The sequence below is a fragment of the Manis pentadactyla genome, chromosome 16 (assembly GCF_030020395.1).
Source record: "Manis pentadactyla isolate mManPen7 chromosome 16, mManPen7.hap1, whole genome shotgun sequence".
Taxonomy (NCBI): Eukaryota; Metazoa; Chordata; class Mammalia; order Pholidota; family Manidae; genus Manis; species Manis pentadactyla.
The window spans coordinates 28174851-28200865 of NC_080034.1; the positions used below are offsets into that span (position 1 = coordinate 28174851).

The 26015-nt window shown below is 49.7% G+C and overlaps 1 protein-coding gene across 2 annotated transcripts in view; it reads right to left on the reverse strand.

Annotated features, from left to right (window-relative positions):
* Window positions 1–8845: 8845 nt before the first annotated feature.
* The window catches only part of RSPH9 (radial spoke head component 9), an 86426-nt gene continuing 69256 nt past the window's right edge, over window positions 8846–26015 (reverse strand). The window contains exon 7 of one of the 2 annotated variants that reach the window (XM_057494392.1): window positions 8846–9608. Coding sequence is in view for 1 of the 2 variants with exons in the window: in XM_057494391.1 (XP_057350374.1) it covers window positions 9508–9608 (101 nt within the window). In the remaining variant the exon portion in view is untranslated. The remainder of the gene's footprint in view (window positions 9609–26015) is intronic. The other variant, XM_057494391.1, reaches the window with a different exon arrangement.

Genomic DNA, 26015 nt, shown 5'->3' on the forward strand with positions numbered 1-26015 from the left:
CAGCTAACATCCTAAGGCTGCATTCTCCCTCCCATTCTGGATCCTGCCTGAGAACAAAACTTCATTCCAGTTTGTGGACCTTTTCCCAGGCCTAGCAGGCACCAGGCACTGTGCAGTTATCATAGGAGATACGGGCACCCCTGAGTAGGGCCGTGGGAAGTGCAGGGGCTTTAGATCTAAACGGACCCACGTGGCCTCCTGGCTCTGCCACTCTGTAACTGTGTGACCTTAGGCAAGTTCCTCAACCTGTCTGACCCACAATTCCCCTCAGCTGTAAAACAGGAGTGAAAATACCTGCCTCAGAGAGTTGCTGCACGCAGACAGCTGTGCACACAGCTACCTCAGGAGGTGAAGTGGGAAAAAGACCCTGAGAGAGGCATGAAGTGTTATAAAGTGCTGAGGCAGCAGCCAGACAGGCTGGAAGGGGCGTGAGGAAGGGCCTCCTGCAGGAGGTAGCACGGAGCATTTATTTCATAAGCAAGTGTTAAACTCACTCCCAGAGCCCTGTTTGGGGCTGAGCCCTGGGGCGACAACAGTGTGGAAGGGGATTCCCATCTGGAGGTGAACCAGAGAGTAAACTGAAAGTATAAACTTTCCATGGGACACATAATTGCTGGAAGTAGGGGAAGGCTTCCTGGAGAAGGTGACCCTTGAGTCTGGATGGAAGAGCAGGAGGTTAGCCAGCTGAGGGGAGCAGGGATAAAGCACAGACAGGGCCAGTGAGGTCACAGCCCTCCCATGCTTCTGTAGGTGATGGGGACTCTGAGGCCAGGCAGGGCAGGGGATTAGGGCTTCTCTGGAAACATTCCCAGGCAAAGCCCACAGGGACAATGCCACTCCCTCAGGGGGTGAGCCCCACACTGGTTTCCCCGCCCTCTAGGACAGCATGTCTCTGCCAGAGAATTTAAACAAACAAGCCAACACTAGAGGTAGGGCCAGCTGCACGCTGAGCACTGTGGGTGTTTGACTGGGGACAAGAGGAGGGCAGCCTATGACAAGCCCAAGGCCACTCAGCTAGGGCAGGGCACAGCAGAAAGACCTTTCCTCCAGCTTTATCCCCTCCCCATCCTCACCAGGTGCTCTCTGTCTGCCGGTCACAGAGATGCGGAGACCCAGGAACAGCACTGGGCAACACAGCCGAGTCCAATGCATGCTGTGTGCCCTTGGCCCAGTCAGTACCCCTTTCTGGGTCTCAGGCTCCTCCCAGGTAAAAGCATGAGGTTTTTAAAGCTCTGAACAGCCCCATCTGACACTCCAACTGATCCCTGATACAAAATGATACATATTGGAAGGCTCTGTGTGTTTTTAAAGGCTTCTGGAGAGAGCAGTGCTCAACTCAAAGAAATCTAGCATGAATGGGTGAATCTAGAGCACAACACCAAGTGGCAGAGGGCAGATGTGGTTCCAGGAAACTTCAAATCCCAGCAGGTAGGGAACTGCTTCCTCTCTTACCTGGGAGGCCAGAACCTCAGTCCTGTTTGAAAAGACACTGGCTTGCTGAAACCTCACTGTGAAAAACACCTACCGGCTCCCCTGCCCCACTCCTCTACCCTGAGGCTTTGGACAAGTCACTTCATCTGTGTGAGCCTCAGTTTCCTCATCTGTAAAGTGGGAGTCATGGTGCTTACCTCCCAGGGAGATATATGGGGACTGAATACACGCAAAGCTCCCAGCCTAGGGTTAAGTGACACATAAATGTTACTTCCCTTCTCTTTCTCCTGTCCCATGGGTGAGCAAACTCTCAGAGAATGCAAACCCCCTATCATCTGGCTAAAGTCAAACAGAAAGGAATAGGGAAATAGGCTTATCCGATACCCCTGCTAAAAAAAATAGAAATCACACAATGCTTGCCAATGATGACTAGGGTTGGGGGATATGTTGGCTTGGTTCCTCCTTCAGCCTCTATTCAGAGCCACTGTGTCACCAGGTTGCCACTGAGTTGGCTGCAAGGTGGGATCCTTCAGGGAAATCCTAAGGGGAAAATGGCAGGGGCTCAAAGTGCCCCCCACCTTTTAGTGAGAACGGCAGCTTCCCTCCTCCCCATGACTCCCTGGCCTGGGCTAGAAGCCTGGCCTGTGACCCAGGCCCCCCACGATCGTTCACAAAGATAAAGCCAGTTAATGATTGGCCCATGATAGGAGCCACCCCCACCATCCCCGCCTGCCTTCCCAGACCCAGAGGTGCAGGACGGACCATGGGGAGCCGGGGAGACACCCCTCAGCTCCCAGGAGCAGGCTGGCCTAATATTCTGGAGATAATCAGTGAGGCACACAATTAGTCAAGGGGGATCTGGGTCAGACCAGGTTCCCAAGAGCCTTGGGGGTCCTCAGAGGTGGGGTGGCTGGTGGGAGGGTGTGGAAATGGGCAGGCACAGCAACATCCAGTTTTATCTGCCTCATTTTTTTGAATTTCGCCTGGAATTTCATTTGAAGAAAATGTCGCACTGCTAAAGAGGAAATTTGAAATCCCCTTCACTAGCCAGATAAGCAGAAGGAGGCCCAGAGTTATCCGAAGCCATTCAGCCACATAGAGGCAAGACATAACTCCTACTTCTTGACTCCCAGATTGGTGCCCTTCCTACCCCTCCAAGGGCCATGTAAACAGTTGATCAGGGCCCAGCACTGAGCCAGGTACCTTTGGGATGCATAGGGCTTCTGCCCCCAAGAAATGACCGGCTCTTTGGGGAGTCAGGCAGTGCCAGAGAGGGGTACTTGCACTAGACACTGTGTGCACCTGGAGCAGGTCAGCTGCTGGGCCCAGGGCTTCATTATTTGTTCCTCCTTCCCACATGGAAGGGCTCAGCACTCCCTCATTCCAGGCAGTGCCCTGGACAGGGCCCAGCTAGGGTGAACCATGCCCCACTGGAATCCCAGCCCCAAGTGCCCACAGCACAGACAGTTAGGCATAATCAGAGGATTTTTCTCCCCCTCCTCTCTCTCTTTGGGTATCTTCAACCATCCCCCATAATCTCCTTCTCTCCCCGTCCCTGCTCCCTGTCCCCACTGTCCCAAGGAACATCCTGGCTGAGCTCTCCTCCATGCCTGTCAGAAGCTTCAGCCTCTCAGAGCCCCTGCTCCTGTTCCCCATCCTCTGTTAGTGAGCAGGCTGGACAGTAGGATAAACTAGGAGAAAAGATAGTCCTCGCATCTCTCCACTTCCCACTGGTCCTCCAGGGACTAAGGGAGAACCTGCAGAAAGGAGGTTTCTGAGGAGAGGGACAACTCTCCTGCCCCCTCAGATGCCAGGGGAGTTGGCCTGGCAACTCTAAAGGAGGAAGAGGGGTGCCAAACCTCCTCCCCTAAGCCCCTGCTGTGACCTGAGGTTTGCAAGAAGACACAGGCAGGCACAGCGAGTCTTACCTTCTCCAGCCTCTGGCCACTGGCTGCTCCTGCCCACCGCATGACCTTCTCCTACTGCTCATCCACCAATCTCCTCCTCCCCAGAGCTCCTCAGATCCCCAGGCTGAAGGCAGCAGGGACTAATAACCATGCACATTAACACACACACACCCCACCACCAATGCCAGCCACCACACACCACCCATGGCAGGGCCCCATAGAGAAGAATTCCCAGAAACCCAACCGTTCCAAGTGGTGGGGGGGCAAGGTCCTGTATGGCACCCTCCCTACTATGGCTGCAGGGAGGTGAGCATCTATGAGTGCCAACACTGCCCCAGCAATTACCTTAGCAGCCCCACCTACAAATAGTGTCTCTAAAGCCCTGCCATCAAGCTCACTACTCCCCGAGCAGCTTCTCAGTTAGCCACGCATGGAGCTGTGGCCGAAGGGCAGGACGCCTGCGTTCACACCAGTTCCCACTAGGAGCTGTCACTGCCTTGCCATGAGACCGGGAGAAAGGCACTTCTCAGCTCTGGGCTCAGTGTCTTCTCTACAGAGTGAAGGGCTGGACTGATTTCTAATGCCCTATTAGGGCACCCGGTCCACGGCTACAGGAGATGGGGAGGAAGCAGAAAGGATGAGAGCAGGGGATTCTCTGGCCTGTGGCCGGACAGACCACAGGGGACGAGGGAGGGTGAGGCAGCCCCACTCCAGAGCACAGGCGGATGGGAAGGCAGAGGAGAGCAACTCTTCAGTCCATTTTCTAACCAACAGCCCAAGTTTGCCTATTGTCATCAACCAGAGCAGCTGGGGTTGTAGCAAAAAGGATTTAAATTAGATAAGCAGAGGCCTACCAAACTCGGCTTATCTGGGGGGTTTAAGGGGATGGAAGCAGTGGGAAGTTTATCCAGTTCCATTCCTGGCCTGAACGAAATGTCAGGGAGTGGGAGAGAAAGAGGGGAGAGGAAGGGGAGAGGCAGGAAGAGAGAGAGACAGGGTGTCAGTTCCCAGGTCCCCCATTTGGGAGAGGGGCTAGGTGGGGTGCTGAGAGCTGAAGTGGGGATGGAATTTGTCAGGGGTGTGGTGGGGACAAGAGCAGGGCAGCAGGGGAATGGAATGAGAAGGCTGTCAAGTGGCAGAGCAAGTGTTTGTGGGAAATGGGGAGAAAGACCCTTCCCTGGTAGAAGGGGATGAGAGGGGGCCTCAGGCTGGGACTCCCTGCCCCGGGTACCCCCAGCCCCACTCCAGGCAGGATAGAACCTCACTACAGCTGGGCCTCTGCCTCCGCTGGGCACCAGCTTGGGCAGGGGAGCCCAGAGCCACTGTTTGAGAAGTCGAGATGACACCAACCTGGCCTGAGTTAAGGTGTCCACAGGGCAGACTGTGAGGACAAGGACCCTCCTTTCCCCCAGGACTGCTGGGGTGCTCAGGCCAATTCTGCTTTTTCTCTGGGTGGTACCCCCACCACTCACCTCGGGCAGCTGGGAAGGCCTGAGAGGGTCTGTCCTTGCTCTACTCCTGGCCTGGCACTTGGGCAGGTGGGACAATTCTGTGACTCACTCCATGGTCCCTCCTTCTCCTCTTTCCCAAACTCAGGAATCTCTGGGTCTCCTAGGGAAACCACCCAGGAAGGAAGTCCCTCTTTCCTTCTATCCACCTTCCTCTTTGCTGCAGTGGGGAGCAGGGACAGGGAAGGATGAGAAAGAAAGTGGAACCAATCCCCCCAAATTCCTCAGCCAAATAATGGACAATATGAAGTGAGGCCAGGGTATCTTAATGGGGCCAGGTGAGCAAATGTGATCCTCCTCGAAGGATTTATGAGTACGTATTACTAGAAAGCTGGGTCAGCCCCATCCAGTGCCCTCAGAAGGCACAGGTCTCCAGCACCCAAACTTCCAGCCTGGAAAGGTTTATTGATTCCACACCTCTGTCCACTCTGCCCCCACCCTCCCAGGCTCTCTCCATGGCACTGCCCCCTTCTCTGTCTGTCCTGTGCAACCATTAGTGGAAGATTTCTCCTGCTAACTTCACAGAGCCGGCTTGAGACACACTCCTCATCCCTTTTCCCATTCTGGTCTAAAGTTCCTCCAGGGATACCTGGCTACCTGAGGGCAGGGCCACAGTCATCCCCATGCACCCCACGGCTGGCAAGGACCACCTCCAGCCTCCTTAAAGCTGCCCAGGGGGCAGGTGAGACATGGAGAGTGGCCCTCCTGCTGGGCTGGCTGGGCACAGGCTAGGGAGCTCCTTCTCTGGCCCATGGAAGCAAGGACCCTCCACACCCAGACACAGCTGGGGAACCCTGAACCCCCTTCTCCTGAGGCGACAGCACGACCTTGCTGGGCACCTTCCACCGTGTGCTTTAGATGAGCTGTTGTCTGACTGTGGACACATTCTTGGAAGCCCAGGGTCCCCTCCTCCTCCTCAGAACCCCTGAAGGGTGCCTCGCCCACTGCCACCCCAAGCCTCTAGAGGGCGCGGGAGAGCAGCGCTGGACTTACAAGCCCCCGGGGCATTCCCAGCTGGATCTTGCCTGGTGCCCCCTGGGACTGCCCCTGGGGGAGGGGGCATCGTGCTGGAGACTGTGCAGCCAGACACCCCACTAGAGGCAGGAGAATGTGGGCCAGGCCTGGGAGGGGGACTGCTTGGAGGTGCCAGGACAAGTTGGGTTGAGGGGGCACACCTAAGAAGGGTGGGTTTGAACAGTGGAAAGATTATGTGAGACCAGTCTGAGATTATGCCACTGTTTATTTGGGGACAGAAAGGAGAGCAGTGGCCTGGGGCACTACTGCCTGACCTTGGAATGAGGAGGGGCTTCTTCGCCCACACAGCAAAGCTGCCAAGACCCCACCCCACGCAGGGTCTGAACTAGGATAAGGGAAGCGAGGGAGGCTGCTAGGGCAGAAAATTTAAGAAGCTGCTCAGTCTTGAGTTTAAGGCTGGTACTGACAGTGAGTGCCTCCTTAAAGGCTGTACCCCGTCATTTCACTCCCTTGCCCTCTGGGCTCCCTGTCTGGAGAACCAAAGCCACAGGAATATTTGAGACAGAGGTGGGGTGAATGAGGGGTCACTTTCAGGCCTCCTCAAAGGAAGAACTAGCCCCTAACCCAGCTAGAGGGGAGGGGGAAAAAAGGATGAGGAGAAAGACAACTGTCTGTCACCCGAGCCTGGGCCTCCGAGTGTGTCTGCCTGGGTCAGTTTCTGTGTATGTATTTGTGCTTCCAAATTGTGGGTCTGCCAGTTTCTAGCTGTGTGTCCTTGGGCAAGTTACACAGCCTCTCTGAGCCTTAGTTTCATTGAAAACCTATGGTAATAACACCTACATCTATAATAATACCTACTAGGGTTATAGCGAGGATTAAATGACATAATATATGGAAAGGGAGGTAGCATAAGCACCTGGTCAGCATACAGTAGGAACTAAATAAACATTGATTATGATTCCCATTGTTATTAATAACATTATTATTGTGTGTGGTCCCAGCTTACTTTTCAGCCTTATTCCCACTGCCTTCCTACACACACATTCCACTCTAGTCAAACACTGACAGCCTCAAACACATGTGGCTTATTTCTTCATCCTGGCCTAGGCATCACCAGCCATGAAGTTTCAGCTCTGAAAACAAGACCTCTTGGACCACTTCTGCTCAGTGGTCTCCCCAGAACTCCTACAGCAAGAGCTGTCTACCCCTCCCCAGGCAGCGTTGAATTGTTATTCAATGCATTTAACTTTGTGAGGGAGTGTGTGCGTGTGTGTTTGCATGTGTGATCTCTCTCTCCAGAGCACTCACATAGGAGGGACTGTATTTTTCAGTGATCTATACTGCACCTCCACTCCAGCCAAAGGATTAATACAGGCCTGCAGGTGTAGACATCCACATGTAGACTCTTTGTGATGATGATGATAAAAATGCTAAATACTGCCTTTGATTGCATTCCTACTGAGTGCCTTACATTAACTCACTAATCCCCACAATAACCCTCTGAAATAGATTATAACTGTAGAACTATAACTTGGAGAATTTAAGTAACTTGCCCAGGGTCATACAGCAAATTAACAGGATAGCAGCATTTAAACTCACGTCTGTCTGGCTCCAAAACCTGCCCTCTTAACCACTATGAACCTAAAACCAGAGTGTCCTTTTTATGCTCAAAGAATTTAGTAACAATAAAGCAAAATGATACCAGAACTGCAGTCAAACACTTTCAGGGTTTCAAATCAGAGTCCACTGGAGGTCGAGTCCCATCACACACTGCTCAGAGTGAGGCCAGAGAGCCTCAGGCATGGCAGAAAGAGGCAGCTGGGTGGTCTTGCCTTACTCCCAAGGGTTTTAGAAAAATTTTCAGCAAATGAGGTTGAAAAGGTATTCATCTCAGAGTGGGTCAGAAAAATCACTAACCTTGATCAGTCAATCACCAAAACATTCCAGTTGATCCTAGCCCTTATTCTGCCTATAGAACTTTTTATTTCTGTCTCCCTTTATTGATCAACAATTTAGCAACATCTTGATAATTATTTTGACAACATTTAATTATCAATTTTTGCTGATCAGCCAGCAAATATTAAATGGCAGACCCACCAAAAACCCACTCACTGACTGATTTTCACAAATACCCCCACCAAACTCCAGCTGTTATAATAAAATTTGGTCACAGGGAATATATCCACTTTAGGCCTCCATCCTCCTTTGTCATCTTCCTTATGTTATCCTGGGGCTAAACTGACTTGGAATGTCTACACTACATTTCTCTCCCTGTGACTCAGTTTCCTTACCTGGAAAATGGAGGAAATAAGACTACCAACTCCACAGGGCAAGGACCTAATGAGGTGACATGTGAAGCGCAGTGGCTAGCACAGAGTGAGTGCCTGGTAAACATTTGGGGCTGTTATGTTGTGCTTCAAGCCAGGTAGAGGCAGCCAGAGGCCCCCCCACTATCCCCCCCCACCTTCTAGAATAAATGTTCCCAAGAATCAGCCTTGTGCATCCTCTTGACCCTCCAGTCATACCTCAGCCTCCAGAGATTTAGAATCATCAAACTCTATGGCCAAGAAAATAGTGAAAGCTCATCTAGTTCAACTTTGTTTTCTCACAAGGAAGGCAAAACCTTCTGCAACCTACATGGCTTGCCCCAAAACACATCCCGTTTATTTCCAAGTTACCAGCAAAATCCTATACATCCAAAACATGGGCCCTAGGCCAATGAAACCAAGTTCGCTCAAAACACTTTTGGACTTTACCTCTTTTTGTAAATTGACCTCAGACTTCATTGTACACCAAACAAGGAAATAAATCTCATAATTTGGTGCCACACCTTGTTTCAGACCAGAAAAAGGTGTTGCTATTATCTTCTCACTTAGCCCACTCTCCTAGGTCACATGTCTTGGCAATAAACAACTTTTGGCTATTTCCACATACTATTCGGATGAAGTCTTGACATCATTGAGGACAATTTCTAATGTAGCAAAGGCTCTGAAGGTAGCTCATTTGTTGATTCATAAACTTAGTAAACATTTATTGATACTTTCTTACATACCAGGCCTTGTACTGGGGAATGAAATACCACAAAAAACCAGACTAACACAATTTCCATCCTCTTGGAATGCACAGGTTAGCCCCTGAGCAGAGCACATCTACTAGTCTTTTTGTATGGTTACGTGGAATTGGTAATCATAAAAGCTTCTAATAATAGATTAAAGGACTTCCAGGAAAAGGTGGCAGCCTGAATACCTGCCTCCACTTTTGCTTTTTCCTGAAACCTCACCAAAGCACAGTTAAAGGCTTTCTAATTTTACTTTCTTTTTTATTTTGTTTTTTAAGATATACACCCACAAGAACAAGAAGAATGGGAGCAGAGATAACAGCAACAAAATTTTGGAAGCTAGAAAGCAGGTGGGAGAGCAGTAAAGAGGAAGCAGGTGGTGGGAAAAGTTGTAACTGCTGAATCTATACTCCAGAATCCCCAAAAGGCTCAGAAATTGGTGATGCTAGTTACTTTTGGAGCAGGACTGAAGGAGATTAATAAAGAGGATGGTAGGAAGTGTTCTTAAAAAGCAGTCAGATCCTCAGATTCTTCACATAGCCAGGCATGACTACAGGCTTATCCCTTAGGGAGGGGAAAACAGGGTTTCTGGACAAGAGAACCCCAGGACACTGAAGGCAGAAATATCTTATTGAAAATGTTCCCACAGTGGATGCTGAGACCCAGAACACTGTCCTTTGACCTCTGGGCAGGAAACTGGAGGGCACATCTCTGTGGAATCTGACCAACCTGAAAGGAAACACATTAACATCAGAGGCTTCAAAATGAAATATCTCAGTCAGCTCACCCTAGTGACCATATGCAAATGTGTGCACATGCGCACACACACATGCACACACACACACACACACAGCTTCCAACCAGCTTTTCAGATCTCCGCACATAAAAATAAGCAACAACCAAGGATTATGAGACATCTGAGGAAAGCTTCTAACACAGAAGACAGAGACCAGAACAAAACAAAAAGTGACTTGGAGGAAGCCAAGACTATAAAGCAAGAAGAAACCTTAAAAAGAGCAATGAATTATTATTACATTCTGAGAATAATAATGAAAAATATTGCAAAAATGAAACAAAAACAATAGTACTTTCCAAAAAAAGACAGCCAGAGAGAGGTGTTGAAAAATAAAACATGTGATAGCAGAAATAAAAAATTCAATAGGAGTTTGGCAGATAAAACTGAAGCATATCCATAAAGTAGAAGGAAAATAACAAAAAGATTGGAAAATGTGAATGACTATACAACAAAATTAAAGGACCAGTTCAGGCAACAATATCCAAATAGGAGAAACAGAGAGACTAAGGGAAAGACATCAGCAATGACATAGTCGAAGAAAATTTCCCAAAATGGAAGAATTGAATGCCCGGTGCAATGGTAATCATTTTTAAAAGTATTGTTTTTAAATTTCAATTTCCAATTGTTTGTTACTAATATATAGGAATACACTTGATTTTTCTATATCTGTCTTGTATCTTGTGTCCTTACTAAATCCATTTATTAATTCTACTAGCTTTGTATATCATCAAATTTTCTTCATGGATGATCTGTTGTCAGCAAATAATGAGCTTCACTTCTCCCTCCTCCATCTGAATGCCTTGTATTTATTTTTCTTGCCTTACTGCACTGGTTAGAACATCTGGTACAATGTTGAATAGAAATAGTAGAATGGACATCCTTGTCTTATTCCTGATCTTAGAGGGAAAGCATTCAGTCTTTTACAATCATAGGTTTTTTGTAGAGACTCATTATCAGGTTGTGGAAGTTCCTTTCTATTCCTGGTTTGCTGAAATTTTTTTATGGGTTTCGGATATCAAATCCATCAAAGTGGATATTGGATATCAAATGCTTTCTCTGTATCTATTAAGATAATCATTTTTTCTTTTTAAATTTGGTAATATGATGAATCACATTGCTTGATTTTTTTAATGTTACAAACCTTGCATTCCTAAGATAAATCCCACTTGGTCATGATGTATTACCATATAGATATAGATGTACATGTACATGTAGGTATAGATATAGATATAGATGATACAGGGAGAAAGAGCAGGTAAGATTTAATTTACAAAAAATTGTTGAGAATTTTTGCATCAACCCTCAAGAGAGATATTGCTCTATAGTTTTCTTGTAATTTCTTTGTCTGGTTTTGGTATCAGAGTAATGCTGGCTTCATAGGATGAGTTGGGAACTATTCTTCTAGAAAAATTATGTAGACTTGATATTATTTCTTCCTTTAATGTTTGACAGTGTTCATCAGTAAAGCCATCTGGGTCTGGAGTTTTCTTTGTGGGAAGGCTTTTAACTACAAATCTAGTTTTTTAAAAATAGATATGTTTATTCAGGCTATCTATTTCTTCTTGAGTAAACTTCTGTAATTTGTGTCTTGCAAGGAATTTGTTTATTTCATCTAAGTTTAGGGAAATTATTGGAGAAATTGTTCATAATATTCTCTTATTATTTTTAATATCTGTATAATCTATAGTGAAGTCATCACTTTCATTTTTGACATTAGTAATTTGTGTGTCCTCTCTTTTTTTTCCTGATCAGTCTGGCTAGAGGTTCATCAGTTTTATTGATCTGTTTGAAAAGACAGCTTTTGGCTTCATTGAGCCTCTCAATATATTTCTGTTTTCTACTTCATTAATTTTTCTCTGATTTTTACTACTTCTTTTTTTCTGCTTACTTTGTGTTCACTTTTTTCTAGTTAAAGGTTTTTTAATTCATTAAAAATTTTAAGTTGCAAATTAAAATATTACAGTACAGGTAATACAGGAACAATTTTCAACTATTTTGTGCTCTAGAATAACCTTTCCATTTCAAAATCTCTCAGTAAGTAGGAAAATAAATCCAATCATTCTTTCATCAAATATTTATTGAGCACCTACTATGCATTAGGCACTATTCTAGGAACCAGGGAAAGAATAGTGAATAAAAAGTTAATGTCCTTACATGAGCCATGGGTGTATATAGCCTTTTTATGAGTTCTACTTTAATATCACCCCAGTTGGATAGTAAGCTCCCTGAAGGCATAAACTCAAGAGTCTACATGTCCTTGTACAAGACCGGGTGAGGTGCCCAGATGACACCCAGGAACTGTTCCATTACCTTCCATAAATGGATAAAACATTCTGACCAAAGGCAAGCTATTTGGGAAATTGTCTAGCCCCCTTGTACTTACCACTCAGAAGGACTGCTGATACTTGTATTCGTTCATTAAGAAAAAGTTGCACTCTGTGATGCATGGCCTGCCTTCAGTCTTGCCCTGTTCTGGAGAGAATGACTTACCTTCAAATGCCACGTGCTGAAATAGCACTCACCTTCCATCTAAACACAGCTCCACCAGACTTCCCCTTCCACTGCCAGTGAACACCACCATCACTGAAGCACCCAAGGTGTGAACCTTAGACTCACGCCCAATTCATCCCTCTCCCAACCTCCCCATAGTTGGAGTCCTGAAGACTCGTATTTCAAAATGCCTCTCCATAAGCCCGAGCCTCTGTGTTCCCACCACAATCAGCTTAACTGAAGCCTCTTCAGCTCTCACCTGTGTGAAGACAAGGACTCCCAAAGAGCTTCACCATCCCCTCTTCCCTGCCTCATATTCTCCCTGGTCACTGCCACCTGGCTAATCCCACCAGGATTACTTTTAGCACATGCAATCCCTTTCTCTAAAACCTCCATAGGCTCTTCATTGGTCACTCAGGTCATCTGGGTGCCCCACACCAGGCTGTGAACATCTTGAGAGCAAGGGCTGAGTGCCGAACATCTTGTAGCATCGCTAGAATTCCATGTCCACATCAGGCTGCTGATGCTAATGGTCATGACCGTGAGAATTTGAAGGCTTAATTCCTTTCAGATCAAGAAGACCAGCCTGAGCTGTCATTTTTTCCATGCTTTAAAGACTTACACAGAAGCAGAGGAAAGCTGTGAAGTGTATCTACTATATTCCATAAACCTACTGCCCCCAACCCCTCACCATCCCTAGGAATCCTGACCAGCATGCTGCCACCTCAGTTACTCCTTTATCAATAACAGCTGTCAGATCTTTTGTTTGTGATAAAGGGTTTCCCTACCCAGAGGTATCTGCAACTTAACAAGGAGATAGTCTTAAAGGATGCAAATGTTAATGGTGGGGTTTCAAGTGTCAGCTGGTGGTTAGAGTGAGATGTTTGGACTGGGATATAGAGATTTACTCCTGCATCCAAAAACACCCCCCCACCCATGCAGCAGGACTATGTTAATAAAAGAATGGCATTGAACATATGTACCCTACCCCAACAGCTGGGGACAGAACAAGGATCCATAAAATGGGCAGCATAAGGTAGGCTGCCAGAAGGAATCCCCAGTGAGATGATGGAGAGGAAATTTGTGGGGTGTTGAGTGCCCCCAAAATCTTAACAGAATAAAAGAAAAGCTCCTCCCTGTCCTCCCCACCTGAGACCCTTCTCCCACACCGAGGGTCAGGCTGGGCTGGGGGTGGTCACTCATTCTAGGAGCTCAGGGAAGGCTGCTATGGGTCATTTATATGCCCCCAACCTCAATACTAGCTCCAAAGAGAGTTGACCCCCATTCCACAGGTCCAACCATCCCCCCAAGAGGATGATGGAGAAGGTATCCTCTAAAGCCAGTAGCCTCTCCCTGTTCTGTTTGGCCCAGAGGAAGGGACCCCTCCACAACATTTTCCTCCCCCATAATTGTAGCCCATAGCTTCTTGGGCCCAGAGAGAGGAAGCCTGTGTGTGTGAGCACCCGCATGCATATGGGGGTATAATGAAAAAGGAGGAAGGGAGGAAGCTGTGTGCAGCTGGGGGCTTGTGGGGAGCTGGCCCTTTGGCATCCTGGGGGAGTCTTCCTCCTTAATTGCTTGACTTCTACAGCTGTCATCGCTAACAAGAAATTAAAAAGCACCCTGACCCCTGCCCCTGCTGCTGCCCCCATGCCTCACAAGTGCTCTCTCAGCACGTTGCTCTCACAGAGGCACCAGCGGAGGATGCCTGAGAGACGTGAGGCCACCTAGGGCTGCCTGCTCCTAACCCTCTGACAGGGGAGGCAGGGGAACACAGTAGGGCGGGGAGGTGGGAGTGGGCCCTAGCTTCTCTGCTCCGGGCTCTAGTTTTCTGGACAGCCCTGATTATTTTATATATCCTGCTTCATAATCCCCACAGCTCTTTGGGGACTTGTAAGACCTCAGGCCCAGATTTGGGGTTTGGGAAATAGGGTCCCAGGAACTGCAGATTGGAGATCTACGCTCAACTGCCCCTGAGTACAGTGAGCAATTATCTAAAATGGAGAAAAATGAAGAAGGGCTGGGTCAGAAGCCACAGCAAGAAGGATCTTCCCAGGAAAGAACTTCCCAGCTGTCTCTTACACGCATCCAGAGAAGCAGCCTCCTCTCATAGGATAAGAAGCCTCTGCTTAGCATCACCCGTGGAAGTCTATGTGATCTGGCCCCAGCCTGCCTCCTCTCCCCACCCCCACTCAGAACTCAAGGCCAAACACTGACTTGCCTGCTTTCAGAATGGACTTCCGGCACCTACACATTTGAGACCATCAGCCCAGCTTCTCTCTGCCACCACCCTTCACCACCCGACCCCCACCACTGAATTTTCACCAGCAAAAATGCTGTGTTCTAATGTCTTCTCTTCCTGTTTTTCACATGCACCACCCCCCGCAGTTCGACAGTGCAGTTAAATGACTGCATCACGTACCCAGATTGAGGATCCTTGCCCCCCAGTGGATCCTGGTCCTTTCACCCTAAATAATAACACTGCAATGAACATCTTGGCTCACATAGCCAAGGGAATATTATTCCTGAATACGTTTGCTATTCTTCCAAACTTCCATAGACGCTGTGGAGATTAATGATAGGCTGTTTCATTTCAAATTATTCCTCGCTTCACCACAGCTTGTTGCCCTCACAGATTTTCTCAAATAATGGATACCTGTCATACAACCTGTCCTGTGGAGTTCGGTGACATTTTGAAGTATTTCAGTGTCAAAATAGGGTTTTCCAGCTCCAAATGTTTGGGTATCTGTATAAGCAGACATCCTTGGCTGCACACAGGCAGTCCCCAAATCACATTATATTCCATTCTGGAAAGTCTTATGTAAGTCCAACTTTACATAAGTCAGAAACCTTTGAAACCAGAAGATAAATGAAGGAGGTATCTGCCTGGCAGCAGTGTAAACACAGCGGAAAGGACAGAAACTGCCTGGTAAGGGTGCCACCAGCTCTCCTTGCCCATGAACAAGGGTTACTTCAGAGCGAAGGAGCAAGGAGCGTGACACACGCGTTTACACCCTGTCAACCTGCACTCTCCTGCCAAGGCTGCTGGAAAGCTTGACTCAGGCTGAGTTTACATAAGTCAGCCTTACGTAAGTGTATACCTATAAAGACGTTGGAAGGTACAAGGAGAAATGTAAATAGCCAGGATTATGGGTGTGAGTTTAATTTGGGGTACCTGGTATTGCAAGACCACTTGCAATAATAATTTAAGCATTTAAATTTAATATTGCAAAAATAATTTAAGCATACTCAAACTGAGCTTGGGCAGAATGCCTACTATGCACCCCAGCCCTGTGGAGGGGTTGTCAGATAATTAAGAGATGTAATTAGGTCCCTACCTAAATGAGGCTTATAATCAAGTTGTGGAAAAGAGCTCTAGATTCTGCTAAAGCAGGCTTCTATCTCCCTCCCACTAGGCTGGGCCTGGGGTTCAGGCCACTGTTTGCTCATTCTTAATGACCCTCCCCCTCTCCCCCATTACACCCCAGCCAAGCCCTCCCCTCCTACTTGTTCCCTAGCTGGTCCCCACAAAGGAGTAATCCTCTTCATGTTTGGGACATTTCTTTGCATGTACCTGATATCCACAGCTATGACAATGTCAAAGGCACCCCCCAGGGGGGCTCCTCTCCCTCAGCCTCCTTCCTTGCCTCCCCAGGATCTTTGGGAGACTCCAGTGTTTCTGACTTCTATCTGTCCCCAGCCTCTTCCCCAAAGACAGGGGCTCCTAATGGGGGTGGGGAGAGGGAGGGGCAGACAGGCCTCCGCCATCTGCTTGTTCTCAGCAATCAGTCCTCCCCCAGCGCCTATCCAAGCTAGGGGGGTGACTGCTGAGTCAGGATATTCTTCACATTCCCTCCCTTCTCCCCTGCCGTCCAAATGCCACAAGCCCTGCCAGAGTGACCAGCCTCAGCTGCGTGGATGTTCCCCCAACACTGACTCAACACAAGACCAGTCTTCTGCCCTCACACCCCGAGGTCACACTTGCCTTTGGGATTCTGCAGGGGGAAGGGGTAGGGAGCCACACTGCTTCCTGCAGCCCCATTTCCCTCCCTCACCCCTGGCTCTATCTCCCCCAACCAACCCCACTCAGAATCTGCTGCCACTGATCCGTGGGAACAGCAAAGGTGGTAGAGAAACAGGAGCAGGACCCCCCAACACATAGCCAACCAGGCGCCATGCAGGGGCATCGTCACTGTGTCAGTGTGACCTCAGGAGGACCCTGGTGTGTAGAGGCAAGCATAGAGGGAGGCCCTGGGATAGACTTCCAATCCCAGGGAACCCCAGCATGAAGGGAGGGGCTGCCCCATCCTGGGGGAGCTCCCAGTAATATGAGACTGGTGGGCAAGAGAGGCAGGAGGCTGTTCTCTCTCACTAATGTACACTAATATATAAATACACAGAAGTCCAAGGACAGAGCTATGTGAGCAAGTCTGGAAGGGAAAGGAAGTATGGGGATGAGCAGCAGGTAAAACTGGTCTAAACAGGAAAGAAACCTTCCTGGAGGAGAATCTGGGGACAGAGAACATTCCTGGAGGCTTAGAAGTGGACAAGGACAAGGCAAATGGGAAGGCCCAGGAATGATCACCGGACCAGAAGCAGGGGTCCCAGGCTCCACTCAGGGTGGCAAGAGCCAAGGCCTGCCCCCCCAGGCCACAGAGCCCTCCTCAGCACGACATGGGGTTCGGCCACAGGACTCCTAGGGTGCCTCCAGCAGAGTGTGTGAGGGGCCCCTTTGCTTGGCTTCCTGCTCTGCGGTCTAACAAGGGACTTGCCTTTCCATTTTGCATGGGGCCTACAGTCTGTATAGCCAGTCTTCCCCCAGCTGAAAAGGTCTCTTTTCCTCCCTGCATCTTTGCCTCTTGAGAAGCCCTAGTGGAAAGGAAAGAGGGAGGGCGGCCTGAGGGACTTGGCTCCCCACCTCCTGCGGGGGGGCTCCCTACTCCTAGTGGCTGCGTGCAGGGAGGAGGTAGGCCATGGCCTGAACCCTGGCTCCCAGAGCCTGTAGGTCCCCAGCCTGACCCTTGGCAGCCCGCGGCAGCCCACTCAGCCCACAAATGGCCTCATCCCTCGGAGGCCCAGCAGGGTTGTTTCACAACCGTGTGCACTTGATGGAGCCTGTTCTTGGAAAGCTGGGGACGGGACAGCTCAGCCCTCGGTGTGGGAAAGGCCTCAGGCCCTAGGGTCTGCACTTGAACAATAAACAACTGAGGGCCTGCTTAGGTAGGAGGGGGTTTAGGCAATGCTCTGTGGCTGGAGGAGAAACCAGGGTCTCCAAAAGAGCTTCTCACACAGTCCCCCCTCCCTCAAGGGGACCATTCTAATGTGATGGGGTGGGGGGACATAGTATCAGTTCCCACCGGAGGAGGCTGGGATTCAAGGAGTTGAAGCATGAAGAATGCGGCATGGCAGGGGAGGACCCTATAGCCCAGTAGGATTAGAGTGCTCTGAGGGCAGGGGCCCCCACCCCCATGGCTGTCACAGTGCCTGGTTCCCATGAGCACATCACATGCGTTTGGGAGGTGAAAACTCAGAAGTAAAGTCAGAGGTCATGGTATCCTAGTGCCAGGTGACCTATGCTTGTTCAGCTGGCATCTGACCACCTGAGCAGGGACACAAGCAAGAGAGAAGCCTGGGCCACAGCACAGTCCGCTTCGCAGGGAGCAGGCTGTGTCCTGAGTGCACCAAGAAATAGGGGGCCGAGTACTAGAAATATAGTAACAGGAAAAAACAAAACTCAACCAACCAAATGACTTCTACTGCTCCATGTGGCTTAGTAGGTCAGAACTTCCAGCCATGCTACTGCACGACCCCATTTTATTCTCCCAATCAGTACAGGGCTCTCAGAAGTTAAATAACTAGATTAAGGCCACCCAATTTGTTTAGTAGAATGATCACATTTTTTTGCTTGCATATCCTATCAAATATTTTTGAAAAAGTGTGTATCCCTAGAAACAGACACACACACATCTATAGCCACTTAATTCACAACAAAGGAGGCACTAGGGAAAGAGCTTTTTGCTACATAGTGCTGGGAAAGCTGGATACCCATATAGGAAAAAAATGAAATTGGCTCCTACTTCAGGCCATAGACAAACATCAAAGCAGGAGGATAAAAGACTTCATTGTGAAAAGCAAAAATCCAGAGCTTTTAAGAATATATGAAAATGTCTTCTGATTATGAGAGAATTTATTAAAACAAGCCACTTACAGCACTCACAATAAAGGAAAAGAATGGCGGGCAGATAAATGATTCAATTACACTTAAGTTACACATTTTGGTCCATAAATATACTCCGTAAAGAGTGTAACAGATGAACCAAGAGTGAGAGAAGATATCTGCGACAAGTAAAACTGCATGCTCATCAGATTGCTGCAATGAAAGATGAAATCAGCAGTGTTACATGGTACAACTACTTTGGAAAATGCTTTGGTACTCTCTTGTGTCTATGTTGTATTTCACAATTGAAAAGAAAAAGAAAAGAAACTACTGTCTAAGAAGTGTATCCCCTTGCACATTGTAAAGTTGACATCTTCAAGTGTTTGTTCTTACTTTTTCTTTTACTTGAACAAGAATGCTCACAGCAACCTTGTTTTGTAATTGTCCCAACCTAGAATCAACCCACATATCTATGGAAAAGTGAATAAATAAATGCGGATTTCCAAACAATGGAACACTACAAGCAATAAAAGGAATATCATGGATGAATCTGAAAAAAAAAAAAGAAATATGGGGCAGAAGTTGACTGGGGGGCAGGTTTCCCCCAACCCAGAGAAGGTTGCCTGGAGACGAGGCCTGAAACTTCTTTGTAATGAAGTGGAAAGAGTGAAGCTTTGCCCAGAACAGGCTGAGGGCATCCTGGTAGAGAGAACAGCCTCCACAAAGGCCTAGGCGCCCTAAGAAACGAAGATGTCCTCCTCTGACCCGGGTAAGATGGGGATGGTAAGAGACAGGGAGGAGCTGCCCCTCCCCAGCTGATCCTGGGGAAAAGCTCCTGACAAGAGGTCAGGGCCAAGCTGCCTTTGATGTGCCAGTTCAGATAGCTTGAGGCCTGAATTCTCCTGACAGGCAGGAGCTGGCGGGTGGGGGGTAACGGGGGGGCACGTGAGTGGGCACTGCAGGAGGGGCCTTAGTCCAGTAACTGTCTGGCCATAGGTGCTCAATAAATGTCAGTGAATGAATGGAGTGATTGTACTGATTGATCAGCTGGTTGGTAGATGGGAATGTTGCGGGGCAGCGCTTTTCTGACAGACTGGCAACTGCTGAGCTCAGCTCCCTTCTGATAGTTCTCTGAGGATTACAGGTACACTTTGAGTTCCACCTATGGAACAGAGCCCCCTCCGAGCTGCCTCCTGGGCTCTCCTGGCTCCTCTGCCTCTAACTGCTGGTGTGATCAGAGAATTTAGCCTCTACAACAATACAAAATTAGCAAAAAGACTTTCAGGTACATACAAAATTCATGTACATGTAATAGCTACAGCAATAATAGTTAACATTTAGTGACCATTTTCTATGTGCCAGTCACTGCATGAGTGTGTTACAGGTCTGATCTCATAAACCTCAGAACAACCTTCTGAGTGAACACTATGAGATGCAGAAAAAATGTGTGTCCAAGAGAAATGTTTTTAACATTATTTTGGTTCTCTGACACGTTTTTCACATTTTAACATCTCTGAAATCAGGATGTGCCTTGCAATCAATAACAAGCCACTGTGTCATAGTGTAATTAGCAGTGTTCTTTCTTCTTGGTGATATGTAATTGAACTGTGTGTCTTGCTTTGATGAAATATAGTTGATTGTGTCCATGGTCTATATAACTGATCACACCTCAATCAGCAGAGGATGATATTCATTCTCTGTTTCCAAGCCTGTTTTCTGGGGATGGAAGTTATGTCTCAGCCCATCAGCATGGGAGTTGTCTGAGGACAGGCTGTCTTCTCTCCCCAGAACTTACAGCAGCCCCCAGCCCAGCAGTCCCAGCTTGGGAGGCCCAGACATGGGGGATAGATGGGCACCAAGAACCTAGGGTCTCCCAGTGAAGAAGCCTTTTCAGGCAGCTTTGAAAGAAGGGCCCTGGGGACCTGCTCTTAGCAGCCCCCTGGGAAGAACAGAGGTAAAAGGGAAGGAAGAGCATTGCTCCACACCCCACCAGGAAGCTCTGTGCCAGTGGAACAACGTAGGCCGGCACTAGGCCACCCGGACCAGGAGCCGATTGCAAACGCTGGCCCTCCAGCCTTGTTATGCTTACCTGCCAAAGGATGTTCCCCTTAGCCTTTCCCTCTGCCTTCACGCTGGCCCTAGGAGGGGAGGCAGGGGCAAGGGAGGGAGGGAATCAGCCCCACTGGACAGCCGAGAAAACTGAGGCCTGAGGGCCCCTGGCCTGGCTTCTGGGTCCTCACTGCTCTGCTCCAGCAGAGGTGCAGAGCTGGGTGCCATGCCTGCCCTCTAGACACCACTCAGTGGGGGATCTCCGGGGTGGCAAGGGGCGAGGAGAAGGGAGAAGTGTCTCTTGCCAGGGACTCTCCCACTTAATCAGAACATTGCTACCTCCTCCTCCTCTTTTCCCTTTTTTCCCAGGACTCCTCCCCTCAGCAGCCTGTCTTCTCCCTCCTTGACTTCCCAGAAGCGCCATCCTAGGGTCCTGGTGACCCCCAGATGCCCACTGACCCCTCAGCCGGGTGCCCAAGCTCAGCCTTGTTGGTGGGGGAGGGAGAAGGGACATGCCTTGCCTCCTCCCCACCAAACCTGGGCGTGGAGGCCCTGAATCTGCAGCAGAGCTGGAGGATTAGGGTCTTTAATGAGCACCAGGGCTTATGGGGTTAGGGAAGGGAGCTTTCATCCTGGCCTGGATGGGGGAGGGGAGCCCAGGGTCCTTGCTGGGCTTGCCAAGCCCACCCTTTCAGCACCAAATCCCCCTCTCCACTGCCTTTGGAGACCCGCTGATTGATCCTGCTAGGGTGCAGGTGGGAAGCCAAAATAATGGTTCCTGCTCCCATCCATGGCCCACCAGGACTCAGCCAGGGCCTGCCAGAGCCACACATGCCTAGAATCCCCACTCACAGCTCTGGGCCTTTAAGACAAAACCCACGCCTCCTGGAATCTTATACCACATACCCCTCAGATGGGTTTCAGAGACACCTTCCCTTCTCTCCTTGCCTCCTGTCTGAGGGCTGTGGACACAGTCAATAGCCTTTGGCAAAGGCGTAGGAGGGTAAGGTGTGTAAGCACACGGACCCAACTGATGCCTAGGGTGACACTGAGCTTAGCCCCATGTGCAAATGGAGGTAGAGAAAGAGGAGCCTTCAGAGTTCACAGCAGGGGCGGAGGACCTGAGTCCCAAGACCAAACCTGGAACTGGAGAACTGGGACTGGGATTCCTGGGACCTGAGTGGATAATGCTCCCCCTTTCTCAGGGAGAAATGGGCTCCTATGAAACAGAGAGGGCAAGGCCCACTTACAGGGGCTGGACCCCAGCAAGAGGCTCTTAAGCTCCAAAGCTCTCAGAGATGGGAGGAGCCTTGGAAGTCAGGACACACCACTCCTTACCTCATAGCCTGGCAGACTCAGACCGGAGAAGAAAAAGGCGTGTCCAAGGTCCGACACGGAGTTGGCAGTGGGCCAGGAATCAACCCAGGTTCCTAACTCCTAGCCTACACAACAAATCCATACAAGTGGAAAGAACTATATAGATATTAACTTACAGTATTCCTCTTATGAGGAAACTGAGGCCCAGAGAGGCTACTAAGTAACTTGCTAGAAGTCACACCCAGTCTGACTCTAGAATTTGTAAGCATCTGGTTCACAATTGTCTCTCCAGGTTGCACTGTGAGTGTAAGGACTGAATCCTGAAGTCAGAGCTGAATGTCTCTGGGGGTGTAGGGGTGCAGGAACTAGGGGCTCACCCAGGAGTTGGGGCACTCCACCTATTTTGGACACAGAGCTGGTGCCCACCCTGCCAGGACCATGCCAATCCCCACCTGGAGGACCCAAGGCAAGCAGGAACACCTGGCACCCCATGTGCAGCCTGCTCACTGCTCCCAGAGTGCCAGCTCCACCCTGCCCTCCCAGCAGTGGGGCCACCTTGTGGATAGAGCTGCCCCGCAGCTGACCCCTTCCCCATTCCAGCCCATCCCATTCCAGCTCACTTCCAGTGATGCAAGGAAACACAGGTAGCAAGAAGAAAGTGACTCTGTGACCACTAACCAAGGCACAGGGCCAAGCATTACAAGGGACATCCTCCAGCACCCTGGCAGTGCCTGGCTTTCAAAGACACTCAGTAACTGCTGGACAAATGACTGAGAAACACAAAGATCAGTGAAGCATGGACCTGCCTTCCGGGAGGTGACATCTAATGGGAGAGTCAGTTAAGTAGGTGACTAGTCATAACACGGGCAAAGAACAACAGGAACTCCAGGAAAGGAGAGATTATTAAGTCCACCTGGGGACTGGGGAAGGCTTCGTGGAGAAGGCAGCACTTGAGCTCTGTAACAGTAGTAAGAGTGATGGTGATGACGATGGCTTATACTTACTGGATGTGTCTGGCACACTTCTCAGTGCTTTTTATGTATTAAATTTAAGCATTATGCATTAAATGCTTTTTTTTGCATTTTTTTTGCGTTAACATTTAGGGACACATTTATTCTTCATACTATCACCAGACATAGATACTGTTAATATACCTGTTTTACAGATGAGGCACTGCAGGCTCAGATAAAGTAACTTGTCCTAAATCACAGTTATAACAAATGAGCAGAGCCGCAACTTGAGCCCAGTTCTGACTCAAAAGGATGGATGGATCATTTACATTTGTCTACTTGACATTCATTCAACAATTATTTATTGATCTGCTGCTCTGTGCCAGGCAGTTGGAGGTTAATTGACCACAGAAGCACCCCTACAGGTGATTCAGCAGGGCCAGGAAGTGATTTAAGTCATAAAAGGACTATAGAGGATGGAGGAGGTGCAAAGCAAGGATAACTGGGGGCTTCCTCGGGGAGATAGTCTGTGAGCTGGACTTGAAGGATGGATGGGATTTGGACACCGGGAGATGATAAAGGGCATTCCAGGCCAAGAGAACAGCTTAAGCAAAGGCACAGAGGCAGGAGTAGGGGGGGGCCTATGCAAGAAATGAAAAGTGCAATTTGGCTGAATAGGAAGGTTGCATACTGGCATCCTGGGGACCACATCCGGCCCTTAGACATGTTCTGTCTGGCCCACTGTCACTGGCCTGCACAGCGTCCTTGAAAATGGCGCAGTCCGTCTCCACAGCCAGAAGGCAAATAATGAGGCTGGAGGGGAGGAGGGCAGGCTTTGGAGTCTTAAATTCCAGAAATGCAACAACCATTGAGAAGCTGAGTAGCACACCTCCCCCCTCAGTCCACTTCCCTTGTCCTCAGTTACCTGTCTGGCCCCTATAGGCATTTGATTTTGAGGACCTGGACAAGAGCCCAGGCCAGCAAAAGGAGCAGCAGTGGATAACCATGGGAAGGTGCCCTGAGGTCGGAGCACAAAAGGCCTTGAACATCAGCTTAAGAATTTGGGCTTTATGTTGGCAGTAGCTCTGAAATCACAGCCCCTCCACCACCAGCAGTTGGGTGAGAAGGGCATGCACACACGCACGCATGCACACTCAGGCTGGGGATGGTCTAATTTGGTGTCAGCTGAACCCAGGGGGCCTCAAGAGAAATCTTTACATTCATTGTCCTGGCTTCAGCCTCAGATTTCGCATCCCTGTTGCCCCTGTGCCCAGCTACTCAGTGTCCCAGCTGTGCCCACACCCGCCCGCCCTCAGCAAACCTCTCTCTTCTTTATGCAGAAGGGAGTCCCAGAGATGTCCCCAACCCCCAATGCAGAGCTGTCTGGCCAGAGTGAGAATTCCGGACAGGATTTAGGACTGGAATTTCCCTGTAGGTGGGCGGGGCCAGTCAGGTGAGCCATGTTTCAGGGCTGGGGGCTGAGTGGAAAATTTGGTCTGTCCCAGCCCCTTCCCCCAATGGCCCAGCCCTCCTGCCCCCAGTGGTGGTGAGTCTGGGGAGGGGAAGAGACAGGAACCCACAGAAAAATTTTCCCTTGTCCCTCCAGCTCTGCCACTGCCCAGTTCTCCTCCCCCATTGTATACACACCCTGCCTTACTGCTCACCACAGCCACTATCTGCACCTGTGGCAATAGCATGGGGCCAGCACATCCCAGGGCCTTCCAAGCCCACCTGGGAGCAGGGCCACCAGCTCACTGGAACTTGGGCCTTCCCCACTTCCAGGCAGCTTGCTGGGGAGTCATGTGCCCTTGATAAAAGCCAAGGTGGATATGGGGGCAGGGGTGCTAGTTTTAGCAAATAAAAATACAGACCACCCATTGTCCCATGCAATAGCTGAGATATACTTTTACTAAGAAATTATTTATTGCTTCCTTTTTCTTGCAGAAGGGAGTCCCGGAGCTGAGGACTCTGAAACTCACATTTAACTGAGAATCCTGATTTTTACCTGACACCTTTTTGTGAGGGACAGGGGTAAGGATAGGGAATACTCAAGCCACCCCCTACCACTCTGGCCCACCCAGTGTCCAGGACCTTCCTGGCCTCTGCCCCGTCCCTCACCACGCATCCCTGCTAGATCTTATTTGCGCCTCCTTCAGCCTCAAGGCCTCTCTCAGACCTTCTAAGTCTCCAGGCACCCGGTTCTTTCCCTAAAGAGATTCCTGAAACCTCAATCCCCATGCCAGACAGGGAGCCGGCAAGGAGCTGGGAGCTTCAGGTTAGGATTGTGGGGAGGAGGGATTCCACAGCTCCAGGAAACCTCGCAGATACCCTGCCTTCCACTCTCTTCCGAGTTTCTGCCCAGATCTCCCCCTTACTCGGGGTCCGGTTCAGTGTTTCTCTTTTCCTGTCTTCTTCTGGACCCTACTTCCCTCCCAAAACACACTTGCCCATGACCTTACAGTATTCCCCCTCACTGAAGTACTCAAGCAGAGGCCAGGGACAGGGCTTTGTCCAGAATGCAAAAACAGGCAGGAGTCAGACCCCACCAGCCACCCCTTCCGGCACCAAATGAGCACCTCTCATGGCCCGCACTGTGCTGTGCCCCAGGCCAGCACAGCTGAGGTCCCCCCAGCGCTCACAGCCCACTGGGAGACAGAGTACTTCCCCCGGCAGTGAGGCAGGGGGAGAGACCTGAGAGGACAAAGGGCATGGCTTCCTCCAGGCTGGTAAGGGAAAGCTTTCTGCAGTTCTCTGGGGCAGATGCACCCGGCCAGCCACTCTGTCTCAGCTGTGGCCCTGGAGCTCCTTCTTCCCCACCTCAGGTTTAAATCAGGCCTGGGGAACTGGCAGGCTCTGCTGGTAAGCCCTCCGAGGGCAGGGCCTCAGCCTGCAGGCTGCTGTGTCAGATATTCTCTGAAGATAGAGGTGTTTTGACTCAGGTGGACAACTGTCTTTTTGGCAGCAGCTGCCTCAGGCCTTGGGGTGAGGAGTGGGTAAATGCTGAAGGGCTATCTTGTCCCAGGGACCCACCCTCTCCTTCCTGGAGATCCCACACCTACCTTCTGTAGAGAGAGGGCAGGGCAGGGACCCATTAACCAGATGGAGAGGCTGAGTCCTAGTGACTCACCTGAAGTCATGCAGCCCATGGGGGGAAGGTGGAGCCCAGAAGAGAACCCAGGCCCCAGAGGACACTCCAGGGCTCCGGCAGCCTCCCTCTCCACACCCACCACTACTGTCTGCTGAAGACGTTGGCAGTTTCCAAAGTGAGGCCCTTCCACTCCTCAAGCCAAGCCATTGGAAGTCGGAGTGGGGAAGAAGCATCTCTCTGACCTCAGGGACCCCTCCCCACTCCAGTCCAGGTCCCAACACTCGGGCAG